The 27,151-nt window shown below is 49.6% G+C and overlaps 5 protein-coding genes across 6 annotated transcripts; 1 reads left to right on the top strand and 4 right to left on the bottom strand.

Moving 5' to 3' along the window:
• Positions 1-248: 248 nt before the first annotated feature.
• On the bottom strand, positions 249-4,623 carry C1QBP (complement C1q binding protein). Its single transcript, XM_033518881.1, has 6 exons — positions 4,365-4,623; positions 3,644-3,794; positions 3,189-3,276; positions 2,514-2,609; positions 1,682-1,804; positions 249-679 (listed from the first exon to the last, which is right to left on the bottom strand). Exons 1-6 carry the CDS (start codon positions 4,606-4,608, stop codon positions 530-532), a joined length of 852 nt encoding a protein of 283 aa, XP_033374772.1. The 5' UTR covers positions 4,609-4,623; the 3' UTR covers positions 249-529.
• Positions 4,624-5,465: 842 nt separating this feature from the next.
• Positions 5,466-15,335, bottom strand: DHX33 (DEAH-box helicase 33). Of its 2 annotated transcripts, none has more exons than XM_015646878.2 (12): positions 14,138-15,335; positions 13,280-13,440; positions 11,945-12,172; positions 11,099-11,269; positions 10,397-10,582; positions 9,599-9,710; positions 9,066-9,225; positions 8,601-8,689; positions 8,179-8,306; positions 7,434-7,637; positions 6,635-6,721; positions 5,466-5,960 (listed from the first exon to the last, which is right to left on the bottom strand). In XM_015646878.2, exons 1-12 carry the CDS (start codon positions 14,463-14,465, stop codon positions 5,652-5,654), a joined length of 2,163 nt encoding a protein of 720 aa, XP_015502364.1. In that variant the 5' UTR covers positions 14,466-15,335; the 3' UTR covers positions 5,466-5,651. The 2 variants fall into 2 exon arrangements, with proteins under 2 accessions (XP_015502364.1, XP_033374771.1); XM_033518880.1 differs by having other exon boundaries at positions 5,843-6,357.
• Positions 15,336-15,455: 120 nt separating this feature from the next.
• DERL2 (derlin 2) lies at positions 15,456-19,699 on the bottom strand. The gene is made up of 7 exons (XM_015646879.3): positions 19,588-19,699; positions 19,169-19,234; positions 18,834-18,907; positions 18,311-18,404; positions 17,666-17,861; positions 17,039-17,129; positions 15,456-16,322 (listed from the first exon to the last, which is right to left on the bottom strand). The coding sequence occupies exons 1-7, from the start codon at positions 19,678-19,680 to the stop codon at positions 16,217-16,219; spliced, it is 720 nt and encodes a 239-aa protein (XP_015502365.1). The 5' UTR covers positions 19,681-19,699; the 3' UTR covers positions 15,456-16,216.
• Positions 19,700-19,959: 260 nt separating this feature from the next.
• On the top strand, positions 19,960-21,781 carry MIS12 (MIS12 kinetochore complex component). Its single transcript, XM_015646188.3, has one exon. The coding sequence runs from the start codon at positions 20,160-20,162 to the stop codon at positions 20,790-20,792; it is 633 nt and encodes a 210-aa protein (XP_015501674.1). The 5' UTR covers positions 19,960-20,159; the 3' UTR covers positions 20,793-21,781.
• Positions 21,782-21,882: 101 nt separating this feature from the next.
• On the bottom strand, positions 21,883-27,140 carry LOC107212676 (serine/threonine-protein kinase pim-1-like; the record flags this gene model as incomplete). The annotated part of the gene is made up of 5 exons (XM_015646205.3): positions 21,883-23,031; positions 24,838-25,566; positions 25,839-26,015; positions 26,422-26,788; positions 27,078-27,140. Coding segments are annotated over 4 exons (711 nt in total), but the record flags the coding sequence as incomplete, so codon positions are not given.
• Positions 27,141-27,151: the final 11 nt, after the last annotated feature.

Below are 27,151 nucleotides of genomic sequence, written 5' to 3'. Positions count from 1 at the left end.
CACTCTATCAGTGATCTCACAGCTTATGTTGGACTTAAGCTTTCTCTTTAAGTGAACCTTAAATAAATAAACTAACTTAAATAAACTTAAAGCTTTCAAACAACAATTTGAGGCACCCAGTTTAAGCAGAAATGCTCTACCATCAGCAACCATCACTGCCACAACTACTCTGTGAGCAGCTCTGGCAAAGAAACTCTGCCATCACTTTCCTGGCAGCTCTAGTACAGCAGGAAGAAGAGAAACCACCCTTTTCAGTGATATGTTGAACAGTTTTTATTCTTCACATTCACTCTTAATTGTACAAAAACCCCTGTGCAGGGTGAGGCAATTCTGGCCTGTAGCATCAGAGAACTTTTCTGGGGCTGCACCATCACTTCACATCCCCAGATCCAAGTGGGAATCCTCCTTCTCCCATTCTCCACCTTCCAAATTACTTACTCTGTATCCACTGTGAAGATATATTTGGGTATTGCTGGATGAAGCAGCACTGTGGAATACCCACACTTGAGGGTAAGTTTTCTAGCCTGACCTACTGACATTTGACAAAGCTTTTAAGGTCTTCAAGGAATTTAATGTATTCCTGGTGCTCCAGGGCAGTGCTGAGCTCTATTAACTCATCAGCAAAGGTGTTGTCCACTCCTCTGTCAGCCAGGAAATCCATCAAGTGATCGTAGAGAGCCTGGAGCATGGAACAGAAACTTTCCTTAGTGGAACACACCTGGGTAGGGGGTGCATTAAGGTGTCACCTGGCACTTCCTCCCAGGAAAATACGGCCCAGCTCCCACAGGAGGGCAGGCCTGACCTTGGGTGGAACATCTGGATGGAAAAGGCCATGGAACACATAATAAAAACCTAAACCAAACAGCACAAAGGAGCTGCACACCCTGGAGATGATCCTCAGATTGTGGGAATCATCAGGAGAAGTCTGTCAGGGATGACACAAGGCAAACTCTGCCTGTCCTCTCTACCCAGGGGTGAACTAGCACTTTGGAAAGGTACAAGTTTGTTTGAAAGGCTTAAATGTTACTGTCATGAACATTGCTTTTTTCCTTTTCATACACATATTTAATTAATTTAATGTCTTAAGATGGGGGAAGAAAGAATAATCAGCACACTAAGCAATTTTAACATGAGTGCTTCTCAAGGGGATAGATACAGTCTAGGACTTCTACTTTCAGTTTTAAATATATGGCACCCTCAAACTAAAAATTGTACCTTTTGAAATCCTGGCATTGAGAACATAAGAACACACAGATTCTTGTGCATATTTTGAGTGTTACAACTGTAACAGACCTGGGAAACCAGGACACAATGTACTTTATCAGATATCATACACAGATGCCTTTATCTATGCATGGTGTCTGATGAGTCACATTGTTAAACACACAGATCAAAAGATGTTAAACAAGTGTCAAAGCATTTCCAGAGTGTGATTCCTGGCTGGGAAATCCACCTATAAAACATGGAAAGGAAGAAGTTCCAGCTGTCTGTCCTGATTCCTGGTAATGCCACCAGCAGTGCATGACCCTGGGCCCAGGAAACACCCTCTGTCTGCAGCAGAACCACCAGCTCAGGGGCAGAGCAGGGGCAGTCCCTGTCTCAGACATCCACACAGGTTTAATTCCCAACCCAGGAGCAGAGGGACAGCTGAGTGCCCTCTGTGGCCTTTAGCAGCACCTACCCAGTCAAGGGAATCCGTGTTGAGGGTGTAGTTGGTGTCCTTCCAGTCGGCTTCTCCAGTGGGCTGGAAGCTGACCTCCCGAATTGTGAAAATATCACTTTCTTCCTCTCCTTCATGTCCAATCTGAGGCAGGAAAACAAATGCAAGACGTGCAATTAGCTCCAATTAGTGGGAACACTCAGCCAGCTCATCTCCAGGCTGGGAATACCTCAGGAAGAGCCCCAAGGCCAGACAAGCTGTGCCTCTCCTCTCTCAAGGTGTGCCTGTGAGGATGAGCACAGACATGCACAGAACACAGGAAATCCACTAAGCCTGTGCTGCCAAAAGGGACCTGATGTAAATTAGCAATCTGAATTTTAAAAATATATAAAAACCTGTGTGGTTCTAAATATATCTTCCTGTGTCTGTCTCACCCCTGTCAGCCAGGAGTGGCTGTTAAACATCTCCTAATATTTGCAAAATAAACCACAAAATAAACTGGTGTTCAGTGTGAGCAAAGGCTCTCAATTTTATTTTCTCCCCTCCTTTTTTTTAATCCCTACTTCTCTACTGTAATTCAATAAACAGCCCAATAAGCAGCTGATCAGAAACACCAGGGCAGGATATGAGGAATGCCATAAACATTTCCTCCCCACTGTTCTTGCAAACATAAAGCAAGAAAACATAAAGCTTTTTTGGTTTTTTTTTGGTTGGTTTGGCTTTTTTTGTTGGGTTTTTTTTTTTGTGATTAAGAAAAATAAAGAAATAAGGGGAGAGTGGATATTGTGCCAATTCAGAAAAGCAAGAGATTACAAACAGCAGTTAAATCCAACAGGGGCACAGTGATACTCACCTCATCTTCAGGGAAATGGCAGTCAAGCACAAGGGTCTGTTTTGTATCATCTTTTATTACTTCCACAACAAAGTTTGGAGTTGATGTAAGTTCAGGCTAAATAAGAGAAGAGTTGCATCAGCACTGGAATCTGAGGAGGAGCCAAAGCAATCACAGCACAGCCCAGCCAGCACTGGGTATTCCCTGACACCTTCCACTACCCCAGGCTGCTCCAAGCCCCATCCAACCTCATCTTGGACACTTTCAGGGATGGGGCAGCTTTCCTGTGCCAGGGCCTCCCCACCCTCACAGGGAACAATCCCTCCCAATACCTAATTTAGCCCCACACCCTGTCAGTTAAAAGCCAAACCCCCTTAACCTGTTGCTCCATTCCCTTGTACAAAGTCTCCCACTCTCCTGTAGACCCTTTTGGTACTGGAAGGTGCTAGAAAGTCTCAGAATTCCTCTAATTTCTCCTCCTAGAGCCCTCCCACCTGCTCTGCCTTTCTGCAGCAGAGAGGAAGGTCCCAGACAGGGGACAAAAAATCTGCATTTTGTGACTTAATGCTCCCAAATATCAGGTAAGGGGGAGAAAAAGCCTCAACACTTGAGGGCAAGGCTTCCAACTTCCCAATGGCAAGATTCCAACTTTTCATCTGTGTCCCCAACATTAAATGCACATCAAGGCTCAGTTACCTCCTGCTCATCAGGTTTCTGCTGCTCCTGTGTGTCTTCTTCAGCCGAGGGTGGAATGCTGTTATTGATGTTGAATGTAACCGTTATCCTGCAAAAGAAACAGGAACAATTCTTTTGAACACACCCAAAAAAAATACCCATCAGAATGGGTCTTTTAAGCCCTCATTCCAAATTCACACAGTGTGAACAAAACCAGGTAAAAGACAGACCTGAGGGAAGCTGCCCCCTCCAAGTGCTCTCACTTTTTAAAGTTTTACTGTTATTTTTAAAACAGGAAGAAACTTTGTAACACAAAACAGAGTAACAAACTGGTGTGAAAAAAGCTCCTTTGGTCCAAAGTGATAACATAGAGAGCCTTTGCACCTTGCAGTGTGGGGCAGGAGCACATGGAGAAGCCTGGACACTGTGACCCACCTGCCCTCAGCTGCTGGGGACCCTTCCCAGACCCCACTTACTTTTCCCCCGCGATTTTCCGCACCAGCTTGGCCTCCGTGCCGTGGACCTCCAGCTCCCAGCCCCCAGAGACCTTGGGCAGGGACTTGTGCTTCTGGATCTTCTTCTCCTCATTGATCTCATCCGTCAGGAACTGCGCAAAGGCTTTGTCTCCTGGTGGGGAGAGAAAATGGGGTTAGGGAAAAGGAGGGTTATGGAGAGGGAGGGAATTAAGGAAAGGAAGGTGAGCTCAGGGGAAGGAGATGCTGGAAAACAGGGGTTTAGGGAAAGGATAATTAGGGAAAGGGGGAGCTAGGGAAAGGGGGGATTAGGGAAAAGGGGAGTAAGGAAAGAGGAGAGTAAAAGGGGGGTAAGAAAAGGGACGGTGGTTAAGGAAAAGGGAGGTGGGCTTAAGGGAAGGACGGGTAGGAAAAGGGTTTGGGAAAAAATGGTGGTTTGAGACAAAAAAGGGTTAGGAAAAGGGGGGTTGGGGAAAAGGGAGTTGTGAAAAAGTTGATTAGGGAAGGGGGACTAGGGAGAGGAGGTAGAGAAGGGGGTGTAGAGGAAAAGAGGATTTAGGCAATGACGGAATTCAGGGAAATAGGTGGTTTAGGGAAAACGGAGATTAGGAAAAGGTGGAGTTGCCTTAGGAAAAGAGGGGGGAACATGGAAAGCCCCCCCTCCCGCCCCACGTGCTTCCCGGGACGGATCGAGGCGTGCAGCGCACGTGTCGGCCCCGCTCACCCTCGGTGTGCAGACCGCCGCAGCCGCAGGACACGCGGCCGGCCGAGCCCCGCCGCGGCCGCAGCAGCGCCGTCCGCCCCGCGCCGCCGCCCAGCTGCCACAGCGAGCGCGCCAGGGCGGGCGCGGCGCCGGGCGGCGGCAGCAGAGCGCGGGGGGACGCGGAGCTGAGCGGCCGGCGCGGAGCGGGGAGCGGAGGGCGCAGCGCGGCGGCGGCCACGGCGCGCAGGGAGCGGGCGAGGAGCATCGTGCGGGAGCGAGCGGCGAGCAGGACTGCCCGCCCCGGAACCGCGCTCCGCTTCCGGCCCCGGCGGGCCCCGCGCGGGACACGGGGCCGCCGGTTCGAGCCCCGGACCCGGTGAGACACCGAGTTCGAGTCCCGGCCCCGCTGAAACCCTGGGTTCGAGTCCCGGTCCCGCTGAAACCCCGAGTTCGAGTCCCGGCCCCGCTGAAACCCCGAGTTCGAGTCCCGGCCCCGCTGAAACCCTGGGTTCGAGCCCCGGTCCTGGCAGGACGGAGTGTGCCAAGGAGTGCCTGGCTCCTGGGATCCCTGACAATGGAATGGGCAGGCTGGAAGGAACAGCCTCGGGTAAAGGCACAAAGAGGAATTAGGCCCAGTTAGGACTGCCAGCGTCCAGGCCAGAGCATGGCAGTCTCCTCAGAAAAAGACAAAATGAATGTTTGGGGGTTTTTTTGTCCCTTGAGCAATGTGTATTTTATAGGAAAGACTGACTAAGACAGTAGTTCCTGGCACCAAGCCTTCCTTTTGTCCAAAAGCTGGCACTAGTGCCCACTGTTGGGGAGAAGCACAAAAGGTCCATTTGCTATTCACTGCAAAGTATCTGTACCACCCCATCAAACTGATACCAACCCATCAAAGGACCAGAATTTTAACTCCCAATTCCCTGCAGATGTCTGAGCACTGCACATGTAAATGGCAGAGACCATTCTGGACAAGAAGCAGGGATTCAGTGTGTTACCTTCACAGCTTTAAGCTCAGACTGCTGGCAATGAACACACTCCCATGAGAATAATAAACACCAGGACTGGTCCTGGACTGTCTCACCATCATTTGTTCTGTGCCTCACTAAAAAACACGCAGGATTCAGGTTTTCACCATCACTTCTTTATTCTGGAAAAAAACATAAATCCAATCTAAATAAATACCCATCCCCTTCCTTAAACACACTTAAATGATCCTGCCTATAAAAAATGTATTTATACATTAAAACTTTTAAAAAAATAAATCTTTCAAGGCAAAGCTGAGCCAGCTGGTCCCACATCCAGGGGTCAGTTCTTGGCCGTCCGGAGTTTCCTGCGGAAGTAGTCGGGCGCGGCCTCGTGCAGCCACTCCGCGTCCACCACGCACAGATCGCGCATGTAGCACTTGTTGGTGCGCAGCAGCCCGTTGTACACCACACAGGCCGGCCTGCACTGGAACAGCACCGAGGAGGGGTGGATGGCCACCACCTGCTGCGAGTCCACGGTGCCGTAGGAGCCGTCGGGCCGCAGCTCGGCCGCGTTCATGAACAGGCTGTGGGCCAGGCAGCGCCGGACGCTCGCGGTGTCCCCGCGGGAGGACTCGAGCGGCATCGACAGCTGGGAGAGATGGGAGTGAGCAAGAATGACCTGAAGCCCTGTTTCACTGGGCTCTCTTCAGAAATCCTGGGGGATTCCCTGTGTCAGAAGGCTGGGGGATAACTGGGAATTCAGCTCGAGCGGATGCTAGCCTCACCCAGAGCCAACAAAATGGATCATCACTCTCCTGCTGGAAGTGAGCTCAAGGCCAACCAGCACTCACAAATGGTAGCCCAGAGGGGGCTCCCATGTCACCACAGACTGCCAGGGGTTCAGTGGCAGCTCCCACGCTGTTTCCAGCAGGAACAGCACTGAGGGGAAGCTGCTGCCACACCGAATGCCTGACTCCATGAAGAAGCCAGCCAGCACAGGCTGCCGAGGCTGACAGCACTCCGTGGCACACACAGCACAGTCCCACCTGCATTAGAGCAGGAAAAACCCTTAGGAAAACCTGTTTTCTCCCTGAGAAGTCTGCTCAGAGGTTCCCATTTCTTCTTGACCCACTAAGTGCTGTGGCTTTAAGATTTTAGGATGCAACTGCAGAGTCAGGAATTTTACCCAGCTATTGACAGCAGACTGAAAACAACCCCACGTTTTCTCACTCCTGGGACTTGGTGCACAGTAACATCAGTTTGGGGATAAACAGGAAAATATCAACAGGTGAAACAGAGAAATAGAATATGGAAGGAAGTTACCTTTACACAAATGTCCCTGAGCTGAGCTCTGACTTCTGCCATCAGCTTCATGTTCCTGCCGTTAATAAAGTTCTCTCTGCACCATCCCTGCAGCAGAGACACCAGGAGTTAGAAGAGGCTATTTCTTCACCCCAGGAGCATGACAGCCTTTGGATACCATGAAAAGCAAAATCCCCCCCACAATCTGCCTCAGAGAAAAGGTGCTGACCCTTTTCCTGCCCGTATTTCTACTCCCCTTTACTCCCCTCTGTCTAGATTCCCCTCCCACAGTGCTCAGAAACAGCATGTGGTGGTTCTTTCCCCACTCAGAGCTGCTCTGCAAGGCCACCAAGAGCTGCAGAACAGCACTTGCTATCCCACAGGTGGTGAAAACAAATCGGGTAAGAATAACAGGTGCTGCAAGGAATGGGGTACATGAGTCCACAGATGCACAAATCAATGAGAGGGGTTGATAGAGCACGATAAATCCAAATCTCCTTTTAAATATGCTCAGTGTTTTTCCAATGAATCCTGTCACAGAGCATGTCCAGATATTTATCAAGTCTTAACACCCTGCCTTCTGTTTCCAGCTGGAACCAGGGATGGAAGAGCCCTGGCTGTAATTACAGAACAGGTCCCACAAAGATTTGCCAGAGTTTTCTGAAGGAACCCTTGTAGGAACTTTCCTCTGATTGCCCAGATGTAAAGGATGAGCCCTCTTTTCTCTCTGCTTTGGAGGATGCAGGAGTCACTCTGCTCTGTGCTCAAAACTCCTCACCCCATGAGCTCAGACAGCACTGGCAGCCTCAGATCATCTCACCTTGTGCCCACTGACGTTCTTGTAGGCCCTGTACACGTTGAGCAGGGTCAGATGATCACCCTCACTGGAGATGAATTTCCTCCTGACAGCCTGCACCTCATCCCGCTGGGCAGGGGGGTTGTGGAGGACACTGTCCACTGATAACAGTGACACGATGGTCAGGATCTCCTCTGCACAGTGGAACTTGGGGGACAGGAGGATGGCCTGCACAGACACAACAAAACTCATCTTTGGTCAACCAAACCCACTTCAACCAGGCAGATCTTTCTGTTCCCTGGCAGACCAAACATTGCTTGGGACAATCTCATAAACATCTGGGCCTAGGAACAGCTGTAAATCCTCCAGTGGGCTCACCAAGCACCTTTAACAGCAACTGCCAGGCTCCTTCCTGAGACTTACCAGTGCCTAATCAGTACAAACACAGAGACTGAGATCAACTACAGCAACAGACATTTCATGGACTTGCTAAACAATCCTGAACATTGTAAGCAAATTTGCCTTGCTCACCTTCAGAGGTTCCAGAGGAAAGAAATTATCTTTTAAAAAGCTTTCCTGAATTTAACAACAAATGACAAGCAATCCAGCAAAAGGGCTGGATTTTGTACATTAATGTACAGCAAATATACCAGTACAGCTGCAAACACCCCAAATTTCACACCCTGTTCAAGGAGTTTGAAACAGAATCAGCAATGGTACAGAGGTGAATATATGAGATTTAAAATGTTTATTTTTCTGCAGTTTTTACCTTGGAGAACTTTGGATCCAGTGGAAAGGCTGCCATTTTCCTTCCCAGGGGGGTGAGGACAAGCTGACCTTCCTTTTGGGTCACAGCCCCCAGCAGGTCCAGCTGATCAATTGCTGCTTGAATAGCATCTGCCAAAACAAAGACATTGGGCTGTGAGGCCTCCTGCCTCCCACTGAGGGATGTAAAGGATCAGCTGGCTCCATCACTGCCTCCCTCCCCTGGCCAGAGGGACAAGTACTGCCCACTTAGAGAAATCAGAGTCCCAAAATGTGGTTTATCCTCCTCTAGCCAGAAGAATGAGCACTTCTCCCCCATTTACTCTGGCTTCCTTTGGCAGTCAGGGCACACCTTCACATTGTGTTGTTATGACTCAAGACTGCTCCCTGCTCTTTTTCCCTGTGTCTGCCTTTGTAGCCACTTACCAGGAGATGGTTTGGACATGAAGTCAAAGGTGAGCACATTGGGAATTTTCAGGGCTAGGAGCTGAAGCACCACACTGGCCAGGTTACACCTGCACAGGCAGAAAAAACAATTGAGATAGTTCTTTTATTCTTTTTTTACAGAAGCTGAGACAAGAGTCTCAGGCCTGTGCTGCAGCTTGACAGAGACTAGTCTGATGCTGCTGCTCAAGCCTTATTTCCTCAACCAGGAAGAGGCAAGTCCAAGATCTGGAGGACAGTCAGGAGAGCTATTGCCTCATGTGTTTGGAGACTCAGTGCAACTGTCCACCCTGAGCAAACCTTTCCCAGTTTTTCTGTTTAGTCCCCACACTTCCATTTTTCTCAAGTCATCCCATCAGCCCCCAGATCCAGTTTTGCTGCTCAGTTCTTCCCACAGCTCCAGCTGTAAAAGAGGTGTGGCAAGGAGTGTGATGGCTCTGTCCTCACCTCTGTATCTCAGGTGTTGTCATTTCATCAAACTTCTCAAAGTCCTCCTCTGTGTAGAGCCGGTAGCAGATGCCGCTCTCCTGTCTCCCTGCTCTCCCTGTGCGCTGCCAAGCCTGGGCCTTGGACACCTGCTGCACTGCCAGCACTTCCAGCCCAGTTTCTGGGAATGGAAAAGCATCACCTCAGTCAGTGCCTGTGCAAGGCACAGCTTTGGAAAACACAGAGGATTAACAGTGAGAATTCCCAAGGTTTAACATTCAAACACAGCTCAGTGCTCACTTGGTTCAGCACAATGAATTATCCCATGCTGTGTCCATGAAGAGAAGATTCACATTTGACAGATTTTTAACCCCCTCATGGCTGATACACAAAAAACCCCACAAAAAACACCACCAAACCCCACACCCCAACCTGAGACATTAATTTAAACAGCACAGAGGGTGTCTGAAATCCTCTTTCAGTGGGGCTTATGGCCTCCAGTAACTTCTACAAACCCAAACTCAATCTTGGCCCTGTTCCTCAGAATTCCTCACCAGGGCTGTACTTCTTGGCTTTGACCATGCCTGTGTCCACAACGAATTTTATCCCTGCAATGGTGATGGAGGTTTCTGCGATGTTGGTGGAGAGGATCACTTTGCGACAGCCCTGGGAGGAAGGACAAATCAAACCAAGGCTACCTCAGAGCAGCTGCAACACAGAAATTCTGCTGCTTTGGGCCAGTGTGGCCCAAGCCCTGCCCCACATTGTGAGCACAAACTGTGTTTTCTGTGCCAGCTCTCAGAAATTAAGGTAATCTCCAGTTTCTAATCAGCTTCTAAAACATGTGCCTGCATTTGCAACAAAATACGCAACCACAACAGTTGTTCTCAATGTATCTTTCAACAGTGTTGGTTTCATTTCTGGCACAACATTTGTGTTCTTGTTTATCTGCTGAGTAAGTACAAAAGAGCCTGAGGAAGCACAAATTCCTTTTATTATGGCCCTGACAAACATTCTCAGGTTTTCAGCTTTCTCAGTATTTCCCCCATTAGCTTCTGCAGCTTTTTTTGTGATATGGACAAAAAATTCCAATGAAATGGGGGAAATTTAAATTCCTGTGCCCTTTTCACTCCCTCTAATCCCTCCTTTTTGTGCTCCCACTTGACTTACTGGATGCCTCAGTTCAAACCATCACAGTTGCAGTGTCTTTTATCACACTGGAACCACTCAGCCTAAAATGGAGACTATTGCTTACTAGCAGTACAGACTGATTTAGCCCCTGAAAGTCCAAGTGTTTCTTCCCAAGACTCATGGAAGCAAAGAGGTAACAGGTGTTGTTCACCCATCCTCACCTCTGGGGTAGGTTTAAAGGCACGGAGCTGTTGGCAATGGGGCAGAGAAGCATAAAGGGGCAGCACTGTCATCCGTGGGCAGCCCTCGGGGAGATGCTGGGCAACATCTCGACAGGTTTTGGTCATTGCTTCAATTTCTTCCTGACCAGTCAGGAACACCAGGATGTCCTGGCATGCAGGGGCTTCCTGGAGTCAGAGGAAAAAGCAAGTTAGGAAGGTTTGGATAGAAAAGGAGAACTGAGGTGGTAATGAGATGTGGCTCTGGCAGCAAGTCACTGAAGCAGGCTAAGAAGAAAGAGAAGACACACGTGTGCAAGGTATGCAACAGCCAGAATTCCCAAAGGATTCAACAGAGGTAAAGAGTAAATCACATTTTGAGGGATGGAGGAATTGCTGTGTCCTCAAATAACTGTCCAGGCCAGGCAGAGGGAGACAGCAAGCAGCCAGGTACAGAGAAGTCAGGTGAGAGGAACATTCAGGTTTTAGGCATGAGCTGACATTGCAGAGCTTTGCTCAGCAGTATCCCTTCAGCTCCAGCCTGGACATAAAGGTCCCAAATCCCAACAGCAGCAGCAACTTGAAAGCACTAAATGCAGTTTAAAGAACCAACACAATAATCCAAGTGTTTGGCAGTCAAACATCCCAGCACAAAATGCCAACCCCTGGCCCCAGAGGGACACAAACCTGGAGAGAGCCTCATACCTGGTGGATCTGGAAGATGGACACCAGTGCTGCCTGCAGGTAGTCACTCTGCTGCTCCTTGGTGTAAAAGATCTCAATGGGATGCTGCCGGCCCTCCAGATAGATGACAGGAGCTCCATTGAAATACTGGGAGAACTGGTCCACATCCATCGTGGCTGACATGACAATCACCTTCAGGGGGAGCACAAGAGGGGTCAGCACTGCAGCTTGCATCCAGCTGGACACCACTGAGTCAGGACCAGCCAAAAGTCACCTTCTGGATCCTGAGAACCACGCTCAGAGCAGCTCACAGGCTTTGGGACAGAAGACAGTGACTTCCCCTTGTTAAAGCCAACAGCTTTTTAACACAAGCAGAAAATGCTGTGACAGAAGGAGCTGGTGTGTGGAACAAGACCATGCAAGGCCCCTGCCAGGCCCCTCCAGCAAAGTCAATGTGCTTTCACACAAATTCCTGACACGTCCACCCATCCCATGTGCAGTGCCCTACCTGGGAATGAGCATGTCCCAGAGCTGTGCCATCAGCCAGAGCTCCTGCACCTGGAGTGCCAACACCTGAGCAGGGCCAAAACCTCCCCAGCATTCTGCCTAGTCTAGAGCTCACACCCAAGAGCTTTTGTGGAAAAAAGCTATCACAGTGGTGACCAGATGCCTTGTTCAGAGGTGTCATATCAGGCCCACACATGGTAAGTCAAACACCCTTAACTATTCAGATTTAAAGTGAGTTTTTAGGAACAGAAAAATGGTCAAGGCTGAAATTCCAAACACTTTGGAAGGCCCCAGGAGATGCTCAGAGCACTCAGAGCCCAGCCCCACCCTGCCCTTCACTGCCATCCCAGATGAACACACTTTCAGTGGCCGCAGGCCTCGTTCCTTTCGCTTCTTTTGTGCAGCTTTGACCACTCCAAAGAGCACATCAGTGTGGATGGTCCTCTCATGGGCCTCATCCAGGATGACCACGCTGTACTTGTGCAGCAGAGGGTCCCCGATGGCCTCTCGGAGCAGCATTCCGTCCGTCAGGAACCGGATCCTGGTCTCGGCGCACGAACAATCATCGAAGCGCACGGTGTAGCCAACCTGGGGAAGGGATCACACAGGGATTACAGGCACAAAGACTGGCATTTCTCATCCTGCCTCAAGGAAGGACTACAAAGCTCCTGGTCATTGCACTGGACAGAGCCAACCAGAAGCCTGTAGAAGCTCTGGAAAGCAGAGCAATTTATCTGCTGTGAGCAGTTCTTCTTCCAAATCTAGCAAATGATACTCCCAACATCTCTAGTCGGCTTCTTCCTAACTAAAAGTTCATCACAAATGCCCCCCAGGTCTCCCTCCCTCCCTCTCACTGCTAGAAAAGATTCCACACTCTCCAAGGATTTTATGCAGGAGAAGTCTTTCTCCTCTGCTTTTCTCCCCCAGACCTGCACAAATTCAGGATTCTGCTCTCCTTGACAGTGATTTCTGAGACAGGGAGCACAATAGTTTTTGTTTTATTCATGAATCAGTATTTTTTCAAATGGAACAACACAGATAATAATCAAGAAGTACAATACCACAGAGACACACCATGCCCACCCTGTCATGGGGCAGGTAAAGAGCCATTTTTCTCTACTCATTTAATTATAGAATCATAGAATATCCTGAGCTGGAAGGGATCATCCAGTCCAGCTCCTGGCCCTGCACAGACACCCCAACAATCCCAGTCTAGGCATCCCTGGCAGCGCTGTCCAAACACTCCTGGAGCTCTGGCAGCCTCGGGGCCGTGCCCATTCCCTGGGGAGCCTGGGCAGTGCCAGCACCCTTTGGGGGAAGAACCTTTCCCTGAAATCCAACCAAGATCACCCCTGACACAGCTCCAGCTGTTCCCTCGGGTCCTGTCCCTGGTCACAGAGAGCAGAAATTGAAGCTGCTCCTCAGGAGGAAGCTGCAGACCTTGGTGACCAATTTGACCAAATTCTCCACTTCTCCAGCTGAACAGACCAAATGATCTCAGCCCCTCCTGACCCTTCACCATCTTCGTATCGCTCCTTTGAGCACTCTCATACAGCTTTTACATCCTTGTTATATTGTGGCACCCAAAACTAATCGTGTAATTAATAATTAAATTATTAAAGAATGGTTATCCTACCCATTGAAGCCTTCCACTGCCCCATCCCCAGTGCAGAGTTAAGCTGTAGATCAACCTACCAGCCTCCCCAGCTCCGTCCTCTTCTCCTCGGCGACTCTGGCAGCCAGGGTGACAGCTGCCACCCTGCGGGGCTGGGTCACAGCGATGATGCCAGGGTGGCCAATCCCCACTTCATACAGGTACTGAGGGAGCTGAGTGGTCTTCCCTGAGCCTGTTTCTCCTAAGGAATATCAAGGGAATAGGGTTTCCAACCCCGCGCTTTTATAGCATTGTCAAACTCAGTTTTTTATGTTAACTTTTAGCCCTGTTTGAGAATGGGGAAGCTGAAGATGGGGAAAGCCCCACCACAAAGGGGTGGCAGGGCAGAGACACCACCCCAATGCTCTCCTCTTGCTGCTGGGTTGCTCCTCTGCAGAGCTCTCTCCACCCAGGCGCTCTCCAGTCACATTCTGGTTCAGAAATGTACTCCAGCCTCTCTGGAGGTGAAGTGTCTGTGGTGTGACACTGATAGGAGTGATATACAAAGCGTTTTTCATTTAGTTACAACAAATGCTGAGTCTTTAGACTACCAGGTGGGAAGTTGTATATCTTTAGCTCCTGAAAGTCTGACAAAAAGCTTTTTAGTTTGTACTCACAGAAAGCATAATAAAATCAGTGGAAAACCCCTGAAAATGTAAGTAAGTGAGGAGAGTCTTCAGAAGATAATTTTGCCATCTGGCTTTGACTGAACTCCAGGCGGACAGCGAAAGGAGAGGGAAATACTTTCGCCTTCTCCATAAAAACGAAGTCCCCGGCTGCCAAAGCACAAGTCATCATACCCCTTGTTCATCACACTTCAGATTTACACCCAAACAGTTTCTGAGCAACTTTTCCCAGCCCAGGCCACTCCATGGGACACCGCCCGTCCCGGCACTCACCGATGAGGACGGCGGTGTCGAGGCGGCGGAGCCGGGCCAGCAGCGGGCCGCGGGCTCCGGAGATGGGCAGGGAGCGGCGCTGCACGTGTGCGGGAGGCGCGGCGCTCTGGGGCTGCGTGCCGGGGGGCGCTGCCTTGAACCGCTTGGCCGGAGGCCCCTCGCTGTCCTGAGCCATCGCCCCTCGCCCTCCGGTCCCGTCCCGTCCCGTCCCGCCGGGGCTGTCCCGGGGCTCCGGCCGCGCTCCACAGGCTCCCTGGCGCAGTAATGACGTCACAGCGCGACGTTGCGCGGAGCATTCTGGGAGTTGTAGTCTCGATGTCGCCGCCATTTGCACCGCTACCTGCTCCGAGAGCCCCTCGGGGCCGGGGACCCTCGGAAAAATCCCGGACCCCAAACCGCAGCCAAATGCAAGCAAGGAGGGCAGAGAGCCGGCTGCAGGCAGGGTCGGGACATGTTCCCGTTCAGGACTTGTCCCAGTAACAAGCTAAGGAGGGGTTCTCAAACACTGAACTAAAAAAACCCCAAAAACACAAAAATAAGGTTTGGATCTAATTCCTGCCTCATAACCTATGCTGAATCAACATTGTCCAAAACACTTTCACTCTTGTTCCTAGCAGCACTGGAAGTCTACTCTAGAACAAATCAAAACTGCCCCAAAAAACAAGCTGAAAAACCTGTAAAAGCCCCCAAAGCTCCCCTAAGTTTTCATAACCTTTAACAGATAAAAATGCAGATACAGATCACCTCACAGATTTTATCAGAATCTAACATACTGCTTGTGGACAAAGCATTCCCCCTGAGATATCCACAAATTTCTCTCCTGGATCATAAATTACAAATATTAAAACCTGTGGTGAGTTTTTGAAAACATAATCTGACACTGTCATGCGTGAGCCCATCCTCTAAAATGTAGAATGAAGATGCAGCTTTAACTCATTTCATCTACTATGATATATTTTATCTACTATGATATAATCAATAAACCCCTACCCAATACTTTCTATGGCAATTTAAGAACTGACCATGAAGAGCTGAACTGAGCTCCAAGCTCCTGTGGCTCCTCAGATATATTTATAATCAATTTAGCTTTAAGCTAAATCCCACTCAGTCTCATTAGCCTGTGCTGGACACAACAAACTTCATCCACAGACTGTGGATTTCACATCCTGAGCAGACAATGCTGTGTCCTGCAGTTCTGAGACACTCGTGTGAAAAGCTTCAGTTTTCTCTGTCTCTTCAAGGATTTGCTTTTTCCAGCTCCTGCTTTTCCACCTGCTGCTTCAAGACTACATGATTACACAGAAGATTAACCAAAAGGGATACACAAGACATTTTATTCAACTCATCATCATCTGAGTCCTGAATTCAGACAGGTTTCCTTCTCTAGTGCTGCAGGTCATTCAGTAACAGCAGAGGGCACATGGGGGTGGATTTTGCAGGCACACCTATTTAACCACCAGTGTGAAAACTGGACACGTGAACACACAGTCCTCAGAGGAAAAAAACATCAAAATGTAGCCTCAGCCTGCAGAACACTCCAAAAACCCACCTGGCAGAGTGAAAAGCTGCATTATGCTGCATGTTGTGCTCCCTGCAATTCAAAGATGACTGGAAGCAGCAGTACCTCAGATCAAAAATCCTTTTGCCATTGAAATAGTGACTTAGCCTTTCAATCATCTTGTAGTTGTTTTATCCAAGAATAAAAAAAAAAGTTAAAACCCAAAAAGCTGGGTTTGTCCCCTGTAAAGTTTCCCATAGAGTTTCATGTATCAAATAACTTGAAAAAAATGCTTTAGAAATCATTTTAACAAGTACTTGCGTGGCCTTGTTAACTGAAGTCAACAGGAAACAGTTTCCAGTTTTACATTTTTGGCTCCACTGGATTTAGATTATGTCCGGCACAATGAATTCCCTGATTGGGGAAAGGCGCTGGGAGTGCCTTGGGTGAGACTGCCATTTCATAAAGTGCTTGTATTCCAAACCATAGAGCTGTCAGAGAGTCCTCTCTGCGCTGGGGAAGGAGAATCTCCACGTGGGACTGGGCCCAGGCCAGTCTCTCCCAGGGGTTTTGGCACAGGATTATCCCCCGAGGCGCTGCCCCTCGCCCCATGCAAACCCCCCCGGCCGCTCCTCGGGCAAGGGGTTGTAGTTGGGGTCATCCTCTGGTGTGTCAAATATTGCTTTCCTGGAAAACACAAAGGATGGTTTATCCTTTAAAACACAGCTCTCACTGAAAGATCAAGACAGCTCAAATGCTGCCCATGGAATGGTGTCCTCCTCCCTCAGGAATGGCTTGCCCAGGCAGTGGGATTTATGCTCTCCAATTTGGAAGGGGATCCCAAATCAAGACTGATGAGGTTCATCTTCTGCTATTTATGATATAAATATTCTATGCCAGACATCTTCAGGATAGCCTATGCTTCTGTGAAAAACAACCATCAGAGGTGTTCAGAGAGCATCCACACAAGAGGGAACTGAGTGGGAGCACCAATACTCAATTCTATAAACACTGAAGGATTTTTTTCCCAAAATTGTGGCCTGAGGATGACTTACTGAAGACATATATATATATATATATGATGTAATACCTCAGGCACTGTTCACACTCAGCAGGGGACACAGCTTTGGTGCCACCAAAAAAAAGCTGTCAGCAAAGTCTGACAAGTGTTATCAGAGAAACCAAAGGTAAAATCCTTTAGCTCTTCTCCCAGTTAAGTTGGTTCCCACTTAAACAAATGCCAGCTCCTTTTTTGGCAACACAAGTTCAATAAAAAGCAAGAACAGACACCCCCCAGTTCTGTCTCTGCCCAATTCACCAGAAGCTGATGTGACTGAGCTGCAAACAGTTTTTCAAACAAGCACTTTTTCCATGTCTCTGCCAAAGCAGACACCAATACTCACAGGACAGACGGTGTTCTCAGGAGCCTCCCACCACCAGGCTGATTGGGAAAGACATCCTCTAAGAAAAAATATATATGCCCAACAGCAATGCCTGGTATTGAAACAAAAGCCAAAAGGTGATTTTTTCAATCCTTCTCCTTTACAACTCTCAAATGCTTTATACTAGAGTTTTCAGAAAAACAACACACATTGGTTCTCTCACAGAAAATATGATACAGAAACACAAAACCTAAGGAAGAAAGCTAATAGCAGATAAAAAGCTTAACTTACACTGCAAGGCATTAATATTGGAAAAATGTCCTGTCATTATTAAAAATACTGATGTTTTGGCTCTATTAAGAGTTGATAAAATAGTAATATAAACTATTTTATTTCAGTAGACTGATGCTATGGTCAGATGATGCATCAGGGTACAATCATTACTTGATTCCAAGTAATAAGCCAAAACATCTTTCCTTCCTTATCACAGTACAAAACATGCTACAATGGTTAGAAATCAGAAAAGCCTGGTAGAAATATATCAGAACACCAAGCATTAGGGCATTTAGCCCTTGGATTTGTCCCCATTTTCTGTTTCATGCAGAACACGAGGAGGAACAGATCCTCGTGATTGTCACCATTGCTCACCCAGGAGATCCACAATGATGGAGTTCCCCAAAAGCAGTGAAAAGCCCATCAATACCCAGGGTAGAAATGGGGCTTGGAAGATGAGGAGACCGAAGAAGTTCATGCGGACATAGGGGTTCCTGCGGCTCCAGACGTACACCAGCATGATGGTGAACGCCTGGCCCAGGAACACCAAGTTCACAAACAGCCCAAAAAGCTGGTATGGGTTGTTAAGGAAACACTTGTGAGGTCAGGAATTTCACATCTTAATTTGTAATCTCGTGTTTTCCACATTGCTGGTAACTCCACTTTCCCAGGTGTAAGTTTTTCGAACTACTGTCCATCAAATCCAACATCTGCAGCAGGATTCAGGGTACCTGCAGCATGAATAATCTCATTAAAGGATAAGTTAATTCTTCACAGACAACCTGAGCATAAGACCACACCTGAAAAGCCATAACCTGATAATTTCATTACCATTATCAAGCAGAAAAAAAACCTGAAAAACCAGCAACAATCCCGAAGTATTCAAAACCATCCTAACAAATATTGGTACTCTTTGTGCAACAAAACTATATTAAGGTAACAGTAACAACACGATTTCAGTTCTCATTCATACATCTGTAGCTTTACTAAAGGAGCTTGGAATTAAAACAAAAAGGATACAGTCATTAAAAATCCTCCAAAAAGGAACATAAATACAAAATCTGCCGTCCGACCCCGGAAAGAGCCTTCCTCGAGCATGCGGCAGTACCGGTATCTGAGGCCACAGGTCAGGAAAACTCCATTGCAAATGAGTTTAGAGACAGATCCAAGCAGAAAATGATTCAATCCTACATCAGCTTCAAAGTGGTTTTTATCAATTTACTACATCACTTGGCTCTTTCTGGGTACTTCAGCAGAGAGGGTGACCCAGGAGGCAAAAAAGTTACCTGGAATTTCCTCCTGCACGAGGTCAGCACCAACCTGAAGGATCAGGCTTGTACAAATTCTTTACATCGAAAAAGTAATTGGCAAAATTTTTGACTGCTTAGGAAGGAGACCCCCTTAAAGCCCCTTTATGACACCAGTGAAGTTGGCACTGCTGAATTCCCAGGAGCTCAACCTTTCCTGTGTGTAGGTACAGCAACATTCCTGCTCTCTGGAGCTCTGCTTGCCAAGGGAACCAACACAACTTGGTGAAGGATACAAAAAGATCATGTTAAATAAAAAATTAAAGCCAACTGGTCCAAAGAACAAGTAGTTTGTGATTAACCTCCATATCTGGAAATAAGACAAATACAAGCACTTTAAACATGACAGCTTATTTTTATTGTCTAAATAGATAAGCAACAATGAAATCAATATCTCATTTACAGAAAATGAAACTAAGACCTATTTAATGGTACATTGGTCTGCACTCTGGCTACAGTAGCTTTTAAAAAGTGTATTTCTAATACAAAAAGTACACTATTTTGAAAAGACAAGCACTTAAAAAACTCTCCAGCACAGTTTAAAACCTCCCGTGCTTCAGAACACACTTACTTGAAAGTGCTTAAATATTAACTCAGGGTTGAAATACAGCTGGAAGGGCGTGATAAGTTCTAATTGCTGAAAAAGAAGAGAATATTTTGAAAGGATCAATACAAGGAACTAAAAAAAAAAAAAAAAGAAAAAATACACACCCAACACAGCAACCCGCTTAAAAGAGCCCAGCAAGTCGTCAAGCAGCACTGTGAGTTTTCTGGCAAGCGGGAGCCTCAATACAACAACCCTCTGGCGCTGTTGTTATTTATTCGTGCTTTGCATCTCCCCGGGGCCTGTTTCGGGAATCCCCTCGCTCAGGGGCTCCAGACGCGCCTCAGAGCGGGGGCGGTGCCTCAGGGCTCCCCTTCCACGGCTTCCCCGCGCCCACCCCGCTCCCAATTCCCGTCACGACCTCCCTCCCGCGGCCGCGCACTGACCACGGCGGCGGTGGTGAGGACGCAGGCGGTGGTGTAGGCCCGGGTCACGGGCGGCACCTGCAGGTACTCCTGCCGGAACGTCTGGTACGCCATCTTGGCGGCACGGCCCCGCCCCGCCCCGTCCCGCCCGCCTCCGCGCCCGCCCGACGCTCCGCGCTCCCATTGGCTGAGCAGCAGCCCCCTTCCGATCTGCTCTCTCATTGGCCGGCTGCCCAGCCCGCGGCCGCCGCTCCGCGCTTCCATTGGTTGTTTTGAAGTACCCGCCCACCACCCCGCGCTGTCATTGCCTTTCACCGCGTTTGGCCCGCCCCCCGAGGGACGGAGCGCTCGGTGATTGGACGGCGAGCGTGCCCCGGCGGGCGCTGATTGGCTGCGGCCGAGGCTGCCCTGAGGCGGCGCTCGAGCGAGGCGGGAAAGCGGTGGCGGCACCGCCGGTCTCGGAACCGTCCTTGGGCAGCGGCCCCGGACCCCGCACTCGGCCCGCAAGTGGGAGCAGCGGCCCCGCTGCCTCGGGTAGCACCGGGGAGCCCTGTGAGACCCGCCTTCCCCTCGCGGCCCGGCCCCCCGCCGCCATGTCGGTGGATCCCATGGCCTACGAGACGCAGTTCTTCGGGTTCACGCCCCAGACGTGCATGCTGCGCTTCTACATCGCCTTCCAGGACTACCTCTTCGAAGTGATGCTGGTGGTGGAGGGCGTGATGCTTAAGAAGCTGGACAGCATCCCCGGCTGCAAAGTCAGCCCTTCCCAGATCCGGAAATGCACCGAGAAATTCCTGGTCTTCATGAAGGAGCACTTCGATAAACTCTTCGCTAAAATGGAAGAAGTGGTGCTGCAGCTGGTGATGAACATCCCTAAGAACGTGCTGCTGCCCGAAGACAGGGTGCAGGAGCAGTATCCCTACAGCAAGGAGGAATTCCAGGCGCTGCAGGACGAGCTGCAGCAGCTGCAGCAGCAGTGCAGGGCAGAGGCGGCCGCGGAGCAGGCTCTGCGAGCAGAGCTGGAGGAACAGAAAGCTGTCACGGCCGAGCTGGAGAAGATTTTGCAGTGCTTTGATGGGCTTGAGAATATCTGCAGGGAGCACGGGGCCAGCAACTTCAAGGAAAGCTTTGCCCTCCTGATGCAGAGCTCTAAGAAACTGCAGGATGTGCTGAAAGATGTTGAGGAGAAGAGCAAAAAAATGAAGCAGTGTGATAAGTTAATGTAATGGAAATTCTGAAAATGCAACAGATGTCATACAGAGAGCTTGCTTAAAATTACAGGGGCTTATCTTTCCCTTACTCCACTCTTCCTGCCAGGATTTGGACTAAAAGCTGTTAGCTGTGCCAGTTTGCACCTCCCTAAGGCAGGAAGGGGAGAAAAGCTTGTAAAATATAACTCAGATTGTTAACTTGCTAAGTTCTTCCTAAATTTTGGGTTGCATAAGGGACGTTTGAAAACACTGAATGTTACCTTTGAACACAGTGTAGCACTTGCCCATTTTAAGGATTATAAAAACAAAGCCTCGCTAAGACTTGTAGGAATGTGTAGGTGGTTTCCAGCCTGAGGCCGGTGCAGGCTCAGTGAGGACATGGGGACTTTACCAGGAGCTGTCTGCCCATGGCTGCGGTGCCTTTCACTGTGTTTGGAAAGCCAGCAAGGAGGAATTGCAGGGAGAAGGATGACACTGATGCTGTTGACAAGGTTCTGATGAGATATGTTGGCATCAAAACAAGTTTTAGCCCAGTTTCTGGAATCTCAGGTTCCTCACCACTCCACCTGTGATTGTGTTTCAGCACAGATCTGCTGCTCCACAGAGCAGAAGCCACTGGAGGAAATGAGTAATTCCATCACTTTGTCCTACTTCACCTTAAATTGCTTGATATATTTTTTTGTTTGTTTTTTGTTGTTGTTGTAGTACAGTGTCTGTTTTCTACTAAATAACAAAGTTCCTTTTATTAATGTTTAATCAGATTTTCTTGTGAAAATTTTATGAATACTGATAAGCTCCTGTCTTCATTAAACTTATTCTGTACTTAATTTGAAATCCTTGAGAGTCTGTGCATCTTTCCACAGCAGTTTTTTAATCTCCTGGTTAATCCTATCATTAAATATCAACGTTAATTTCTACTTTACTAGCATAGAGGTTTAAAAGTCATTAACCTTGTGAATCGTTTAGAGGTGACTGCAATAAAAAAGTGTATTGAAAACATAAAACACAGTTTGGAATTGTTTCTTCATCGAATTGAGAAGAGTAAGATGTGAAAAGTGTCACTTGGCAGCAGAGGGCACCAGCAGCCCGGCCCAGGGCTCAGCTCCACAGGGGGTTGGTCTGTTTTTCCAACTCAGTGCAACTTTCCTGGACACCAAGAATTATCGTGTTTCCTCAAGAGAATCAGTTGTTTTATCCTCAGTAAATAGGAGACGCTTTTCCTGAGTGTTCCGTGCCTGGAGTGACCACACACAGATTGGCAGAAAGCTGGACCCTACCCAGCTGCAGTCACCATAATTAAATCTTTTACAATAATTATATCCTGATGCTCCAGAGAGCAGTGCAGGAGCAGTGCCCTCAGGCAGGGAGCTGTGGCAGCTCACAGAATCATGGAATTCTTTGGGCTGGAAAAGTCCTCTGAGCATCAAGTCCAGCAGTTCCTCCAGCACTGCCATGGCCAGCACTCACCATTTCCTCAAGTGCCACATCCACAGTGGCTGGATCCAATATTCCCAACTCCAAATCATGTCCATGTGTTTGTGGGTCCTCTGGAGATTCAGACCCTCGTGAGCAGCTTGACATACCCTGGCTCCATCCCCAGTGGCCTCTCCATCCGTCCTGCTCTCCCAGGTTCCCATCGCTCTCAGAGGCAGATCCAGAGCATCCATGGCAGGAGCAGGAACTGGGACTGGCTTGGAAAAGAGGGGGAGAACTTCCACATGGATAATTTTAATGCTCATTTTCTCCCAATACTTGCATGGAACTGGAATACTCAGAGGCCCAGGCTGGGAGTAAGGTACTTCGTAATACCCAGTCTTAAAACTGTAACCAGCTGTTGGTAAAACATTTCCAAGATGTTGGAAATAGAGAAAGAGGCTTAATGTCAAGCACTTGGTGCAATGAGCACCCCAGCAGCAGAGCTGAGGTCTGAGGGGAACAAAGGCACTGCTTTTCCTACCAGGATAATGCCCTCCTGCTCTGGGACATGCAGGAGCCCTGAGGATCCATGGGGCTGAGGATGTCCTGGCACTTGGATACTCCATCAGATAGAGAATGGCTTCAAGCCCCTCTACAGTTCCTGGGACTATCAGGCTTCCAGAAAAACTCCCCCTGGGAACAAAAGCATGTTCTGGCTGTGAGGAGGAGGATGTGCAGCTGGATTTGCAGCAGAGGGGTCAGGTAAAGTGGGAAAGGAGCTGGCTCTGTATCCCAGGGATGCTGGTTTGCCCTGCAAACCCCCAGGGGGTTCAGTTCCCTGTGTAAAGAAAAAACAGAAAATTTAAGTGAAAAAATTTTTGCCAGCATTCACAGGCAGTCAGAGCACACGGTGCAGTCCTCCCTGACTTAGACACTGAATAATGGTGTAATTAGCAGCTGTTAATAAACCCACACCTGGCAGAATGCTGGGGGGAGGAGGGGGTTACCATATGCCTTCTCATTAAAAGCATTAATTACAGGCAGGAAATGCTGGTGGCAGCTACAAGCTTTAATTGCTTCACCTCAAGCTGGTGGTGGGTCAGCTCCTGCCTTTGCCATCCCATGGTGGCTCAGGGTTCCCATCCCTGTCCACATCCCACAAAAGTCCCAACAGGACAGGGAAAAAGATACTTTTTCAGTCTAATAATAAAAAAAAAAACCCTGCTGTGGCAAAAAAATCTCTTCCACAGGGATTTTTGCTGGCACTAACTGAGCAAGAGCATCCCACATCCTTAAAACAACCCTGTGGAAACTCCAAATAAAAATAATAGAGATGGACAGAGAGAGAGCCAGGCACTGTGAGTTATTCCAGCTGGTGAGTGCAGCAGCTCTTCCCTAATGTGTTTGCACATCACACACCATAAAATGGGATGGGAGTGAATATTCCAAGTTCTCTCTGGGATTTCCAGAGCTGCCCCAGTGCTGCCTCCCCTGCACCCCAGCCCTGGCAATAAAATAAATGGGGCATGGAAAATGGGCATTCATCTCCCATTAGTGGCAAAACATTGATTTACTCAAGCAAAGAAACCCAGTCAGGGCTTGGCTGCTGATGGCTCTTGGCCATGTCTGCTGGACGTCCCTGGAAATTGCTTTAGAAAAAAACATGGTAAATGACTTCTTCCTACTCAAGGAGGAGAAAATGGAAAACCTGGAAATGTCTGGCAACAAAGGAATCACTTTCACATAGGAGATGATTTTTTTTCCCCCTAATTTAACCACAGGAGAGAGGGACTGATTAAAAAGGTTCTACTGGAGGGAGGCCTTGGAGACAGCTGTGCTTAGAGTGGAGCAGCACAGACAACAATAGAGGGTGAAGTTTATGATTTTCCTTTGCTGGGGACTGGAAAAACTGTTCCTCACACAGCTCTGCATGGCTTTGGCTGCTTCCCTGGCTGTTCATCCTGCCCTGCATCCATCTCACCCCTGCCCCAGATGGGTTTGAGCTGGAAGGGACCTCAAAGATTGTCTATTCCCTGCCATGACCAGAGATCCCTTTTACTAGAGTAGTTGCAACAAAATCATTGTAGGAATTTAACTTCAGTTTGAAGAGGAATTAAAAAAAAACAAATAAACCTAGCAAACAAACTAGAAAAATAAGATGGAGGCAAGATGGAGCCTTTGGAGGTCAATCCACTGGTTGGATCCTGCCAGGTGATGATACCCCAAAACTGAACACTTGGAGCCCAATGGTCCCACAGCTATGACCCCTCTGCTTGGTGCCTTTTTAGCTGTCATTAATTTTGTCCCCTGCCCACAACCCCTTCCTGGGCAGCCATGCCTCCCAGTGCTGTGGCACTGGGGATTCCATTACCGCTGATTTCCCTGTAGAAAGGAAATTCTCCTGCTGCTTTGTCTGCTTATCCCTCCTAGGCTCTTATTACTCCCACTTACACAATTCAGAATATTATTCCCTCCTGTCACCTTAATTTCTAATAATTAGTATTTGGTGTAACAGTACAGCAGACAGCCACTCTTAATGAATATTATAATAAGCACTTAATTATAATTTACTGCTCTAGAAATCCATTTTGATACATATCTCACTTACAAGAAAATTAGGGGGAGCAGCTTTCAAGCCACTTACCTGTATGAATCCATTCCCAAACCAAGTCCCCAGCAAGATCCTAAATGACCTCCAGGGGCATTTATTGACCTGGGACTTCTCACTGACCATGTCGGGCTGGATGTGCTTTGATGGCAGTGATGTTACCTCAGCAGGACACTACATTCCCAATGAACCAGCAATTATCTGCTCTCAGTATTTTATTTATTCCCTGATAAAAAGCTGAGGTATGAATCCATCTGGAATGGAAAACAGCCTTAATCCAAGAAGAGTGCTTGTGAAGTACGGAACCCTTGATGTCCTCCTTTCCAACCTCAACCTCTGTCAGTCCCTTGTATGGACCCATTTTCCTTCCTTCTGTGGTGGTGGTTGCCAGGAATTTATTTATCCATAAATTCTCAGGTAGTTTTGGCATTAGCAGCTGTTGGGGTCCGTTGAGTGTTTGAGCAGAACACACAGTCCCAGAATGGAGAGAGGCTGAAGGGAACGCTCTGATTATCCCTTTTCCCAAGAGGTTCCCTTGGCTGAACTTGCTAACAAGGACCAGACTTGACAGCCCACAGTGGCTTTCGGGTTGTTTTATTTCTCAGCCCACAGTCCTGTGTGGGACATGGGAACTGGGTGCTGCAGAGGCTGTGGCAAGGCATCAGAAATGCCCGCCCAACACCCAAGGGTGATAGAAGATCTGCTCCAGCACTGGCCGATCCATGGGGTGCTTGGACAAACACCACTGGATCAGATGTTGACACTCTGCGGAGAGAAGGCAGAAAGCAGCGGTCACTTGCAGAAGGCTCCAGCCCAGCGTGTGCTCGGAGCTGCCCTTGGCGGGAGAGCGGCACGGCAGGACAAGCAAGGGCCCCCTCCTTCAGCCAAGCGTGCCACAGCGAGCCCGGCACGGGCCACCTGCTGCAGCCGGCCCTTGAGGGCACACGGACGTCCCGCGCAGCTGCGGGAGGGCCGGGCCGGGCCGGGCCGCGCGGTGCCACCTGCCAAAGCCTGCCTTCTTCAGGCCGCGTACCAACCTGGAGAGATCTCCTGCGGGAAGATGAGCTGCCTCAACACGATCTCACGCTCGCTTTCGAATGGCAGGAACCCGCACACCATTTCGAAGAGCAGCACGCCCAGGGACCAGATGGTCGCCCCATCGCCGTGGTAGCAGCGAAGGCCGATCCACTCGGGCGGGCAGTACGAGCGTGTTCCTAGGGGAGACGGGCGGCGCTCATCAGGCGCAGGCTGCTGCCTTCCACAGCCTGGCGCCAGCCTCCTGCCAGAGGCAGGGGCTGCAGCCGTGGCCACAACTTCCCCCCAAGGCCTGCCTGCCTCCCTCCCCCTGACAACGGGCCAAAGCCAAGGAACCGTTCTGCAAGGCTGACAAGGCCAGCGGAGCAGCCCAAGGCCTTGCGGGCCTGCCAAGCCCAGGAGCCGGGACCCAGCTTTTGCAGCCCCTTTCTGTCGCCAGGGCCAGCAGCCGGCTCCTGGGGCACAGCACCTGCCCCGTGCCCCAGGGCAGCCGGCAGCCGGCTGAATGCCGCACCCCGCGGCCCAGGAGGGAATGGGGCCGTGCAGTGCCTGGCACTGGCAGCGGGGCCCGCGCTCTGGGCTCACCGGCAAACTCTGTGTAGGCCCGCTCCTGGAGGAAGGTGCCGCAGCCGAAGTCGATGAGCTTCAGCTCGCCAGTCTCCGGGTTCACGAGGAGGTTCTCCGGCTTGATGTCCCGGTGCAGGACGCCGCAGGCGGTGCAGTGCCATACGGCCTCCAGCACCTGCCAGAAAAGCCGGCGAGCCGCCTCCTCGCTCAGGAACTCTTGCTCCACCAGGACGCGCAAGAGATCCCGAGACTGCTCCGGACGCTCCAGAACCAGAACGAAGCTGTCGGGCAGCTCGAACCAGTCCAGGAGCTGGATGATTCTGTGGCAGCCGAAGCCCACCATCTTCATGAGCACGATCTCCCTCGGAACACAGGTGCCGTCGGGCTGTGAGGACGAGACAATGCCTCCATCACATGGCCCGATGCTGCCCTGCGGCTGCAATTCCCCTGCCCGGGATGCCCCAGTGCCGCCTTGGGCAGCCTCCCCGCTGCTTGGGACTCCTCCCGCCACGGCAGGGGTTGACTGGGAGGTGCCCCTGCCTGAACCCACCGCCGCTGTTCGGCATCCCCGGGCCCGCGATGCTCGGCCTCGCTCGCTGAGCCCACGCCCGCTGCCCCCGGCCTTATCCCTGCTTGCCACGGCCCGCTCTGTCCCGCTGGCCCCGCTCACTCACCAGCTCGTCCCAGTGCAGGACCGTGTCCCGGGCCACGCGCTTGATGGCCACCTGCAAGCCGTGGAGAGAGGGGG

This window comes from Parus major, chromosome 19, assembly GCF_001522545.3.
Source record: "Parus major isolate Abel chromosome 19, Parus_major1.1, whole genome shotgun sequence".
Classification (NCBI taxonomy): Eukaryota; Metazoa; Chordata; class Aves; order Passeriformes; family Paridae; genus Parus; species Parus major.
This window is presented reverse-complemented; position numbering and strand designations above follow the sequence as displayed.

Bases quoted from the DNA above. Each gene is read 5' to 3' on its own strand.
- MIS12 (XM_015646188.3), top strand. From the start codon at position 20,160: ATGTCGGTGGATCCCATGGCCTACGAGACGCAGTTCTTCGGGTTCACG.
- DERL2 (XM_015646879.3), bottom strand. From the start codon at position 19,680: ATGGCGTACCAGACGTTCCGGCAGGAGTACCTGCAGGTGCCGCCCGTG. The intron at 17,130-17,665 runs GTGAGCAATGGT...TTTCAATACCAG, and splicing joins CATCATTGTGGATCTCCTGG to GCATTGCTGTTGGGCATATA. The intron at 16,323-17,038 runs GTGAGTATTGGT...TGTGTTTTCCAG, and splicing joins CTGAGAACACCGTCTGTCCT to GAAAGCAATATTTGACACAC.
- DHX33 (XM_015646878.2), bottom strand. From the start codon at position 14,465: ATGGCGGCGACATCGAGACTACAACTCCCAGAATGCTCCGCGCAACGT. The intron at 10,583-11,098 runs GTATGAGGCTCT...CTCTGACTCCAG, and splicing joins CCATCTTCCAGATCCACCAG to GAAGCCCCTGCATGCCAGGA. The intron at 9,226-9,598 runs GTGAGGAATTCT...TTCCATTCCCAG, and splicing joins AGCCAAGAAGTACAGCCCTG to AAACTGGGCTGGAAGTGCTG.
- C1QBP (XM_033518881.1), bottom strand. From the start codon at position 4,608: ATGCTCCTCGCCCGCTCCCTGCGCGCCGTGGCCGCCGCCGCGCTGCGC. The intron at 1,805-2,513 runs GTGAGTATCACT...TTCCTGCCTCAG, and splicing joins GCCATTTCCCTGAAGATGAG to ATTGGACATGAAGGAGAGGA. The intron at 680-1,681 runs GTAGGTGCTGCT...TCCATGCTCCAG, and splicing joins ACACGGATTCCCTTGACTGG to GCTCTCTACGATCACTTGAT.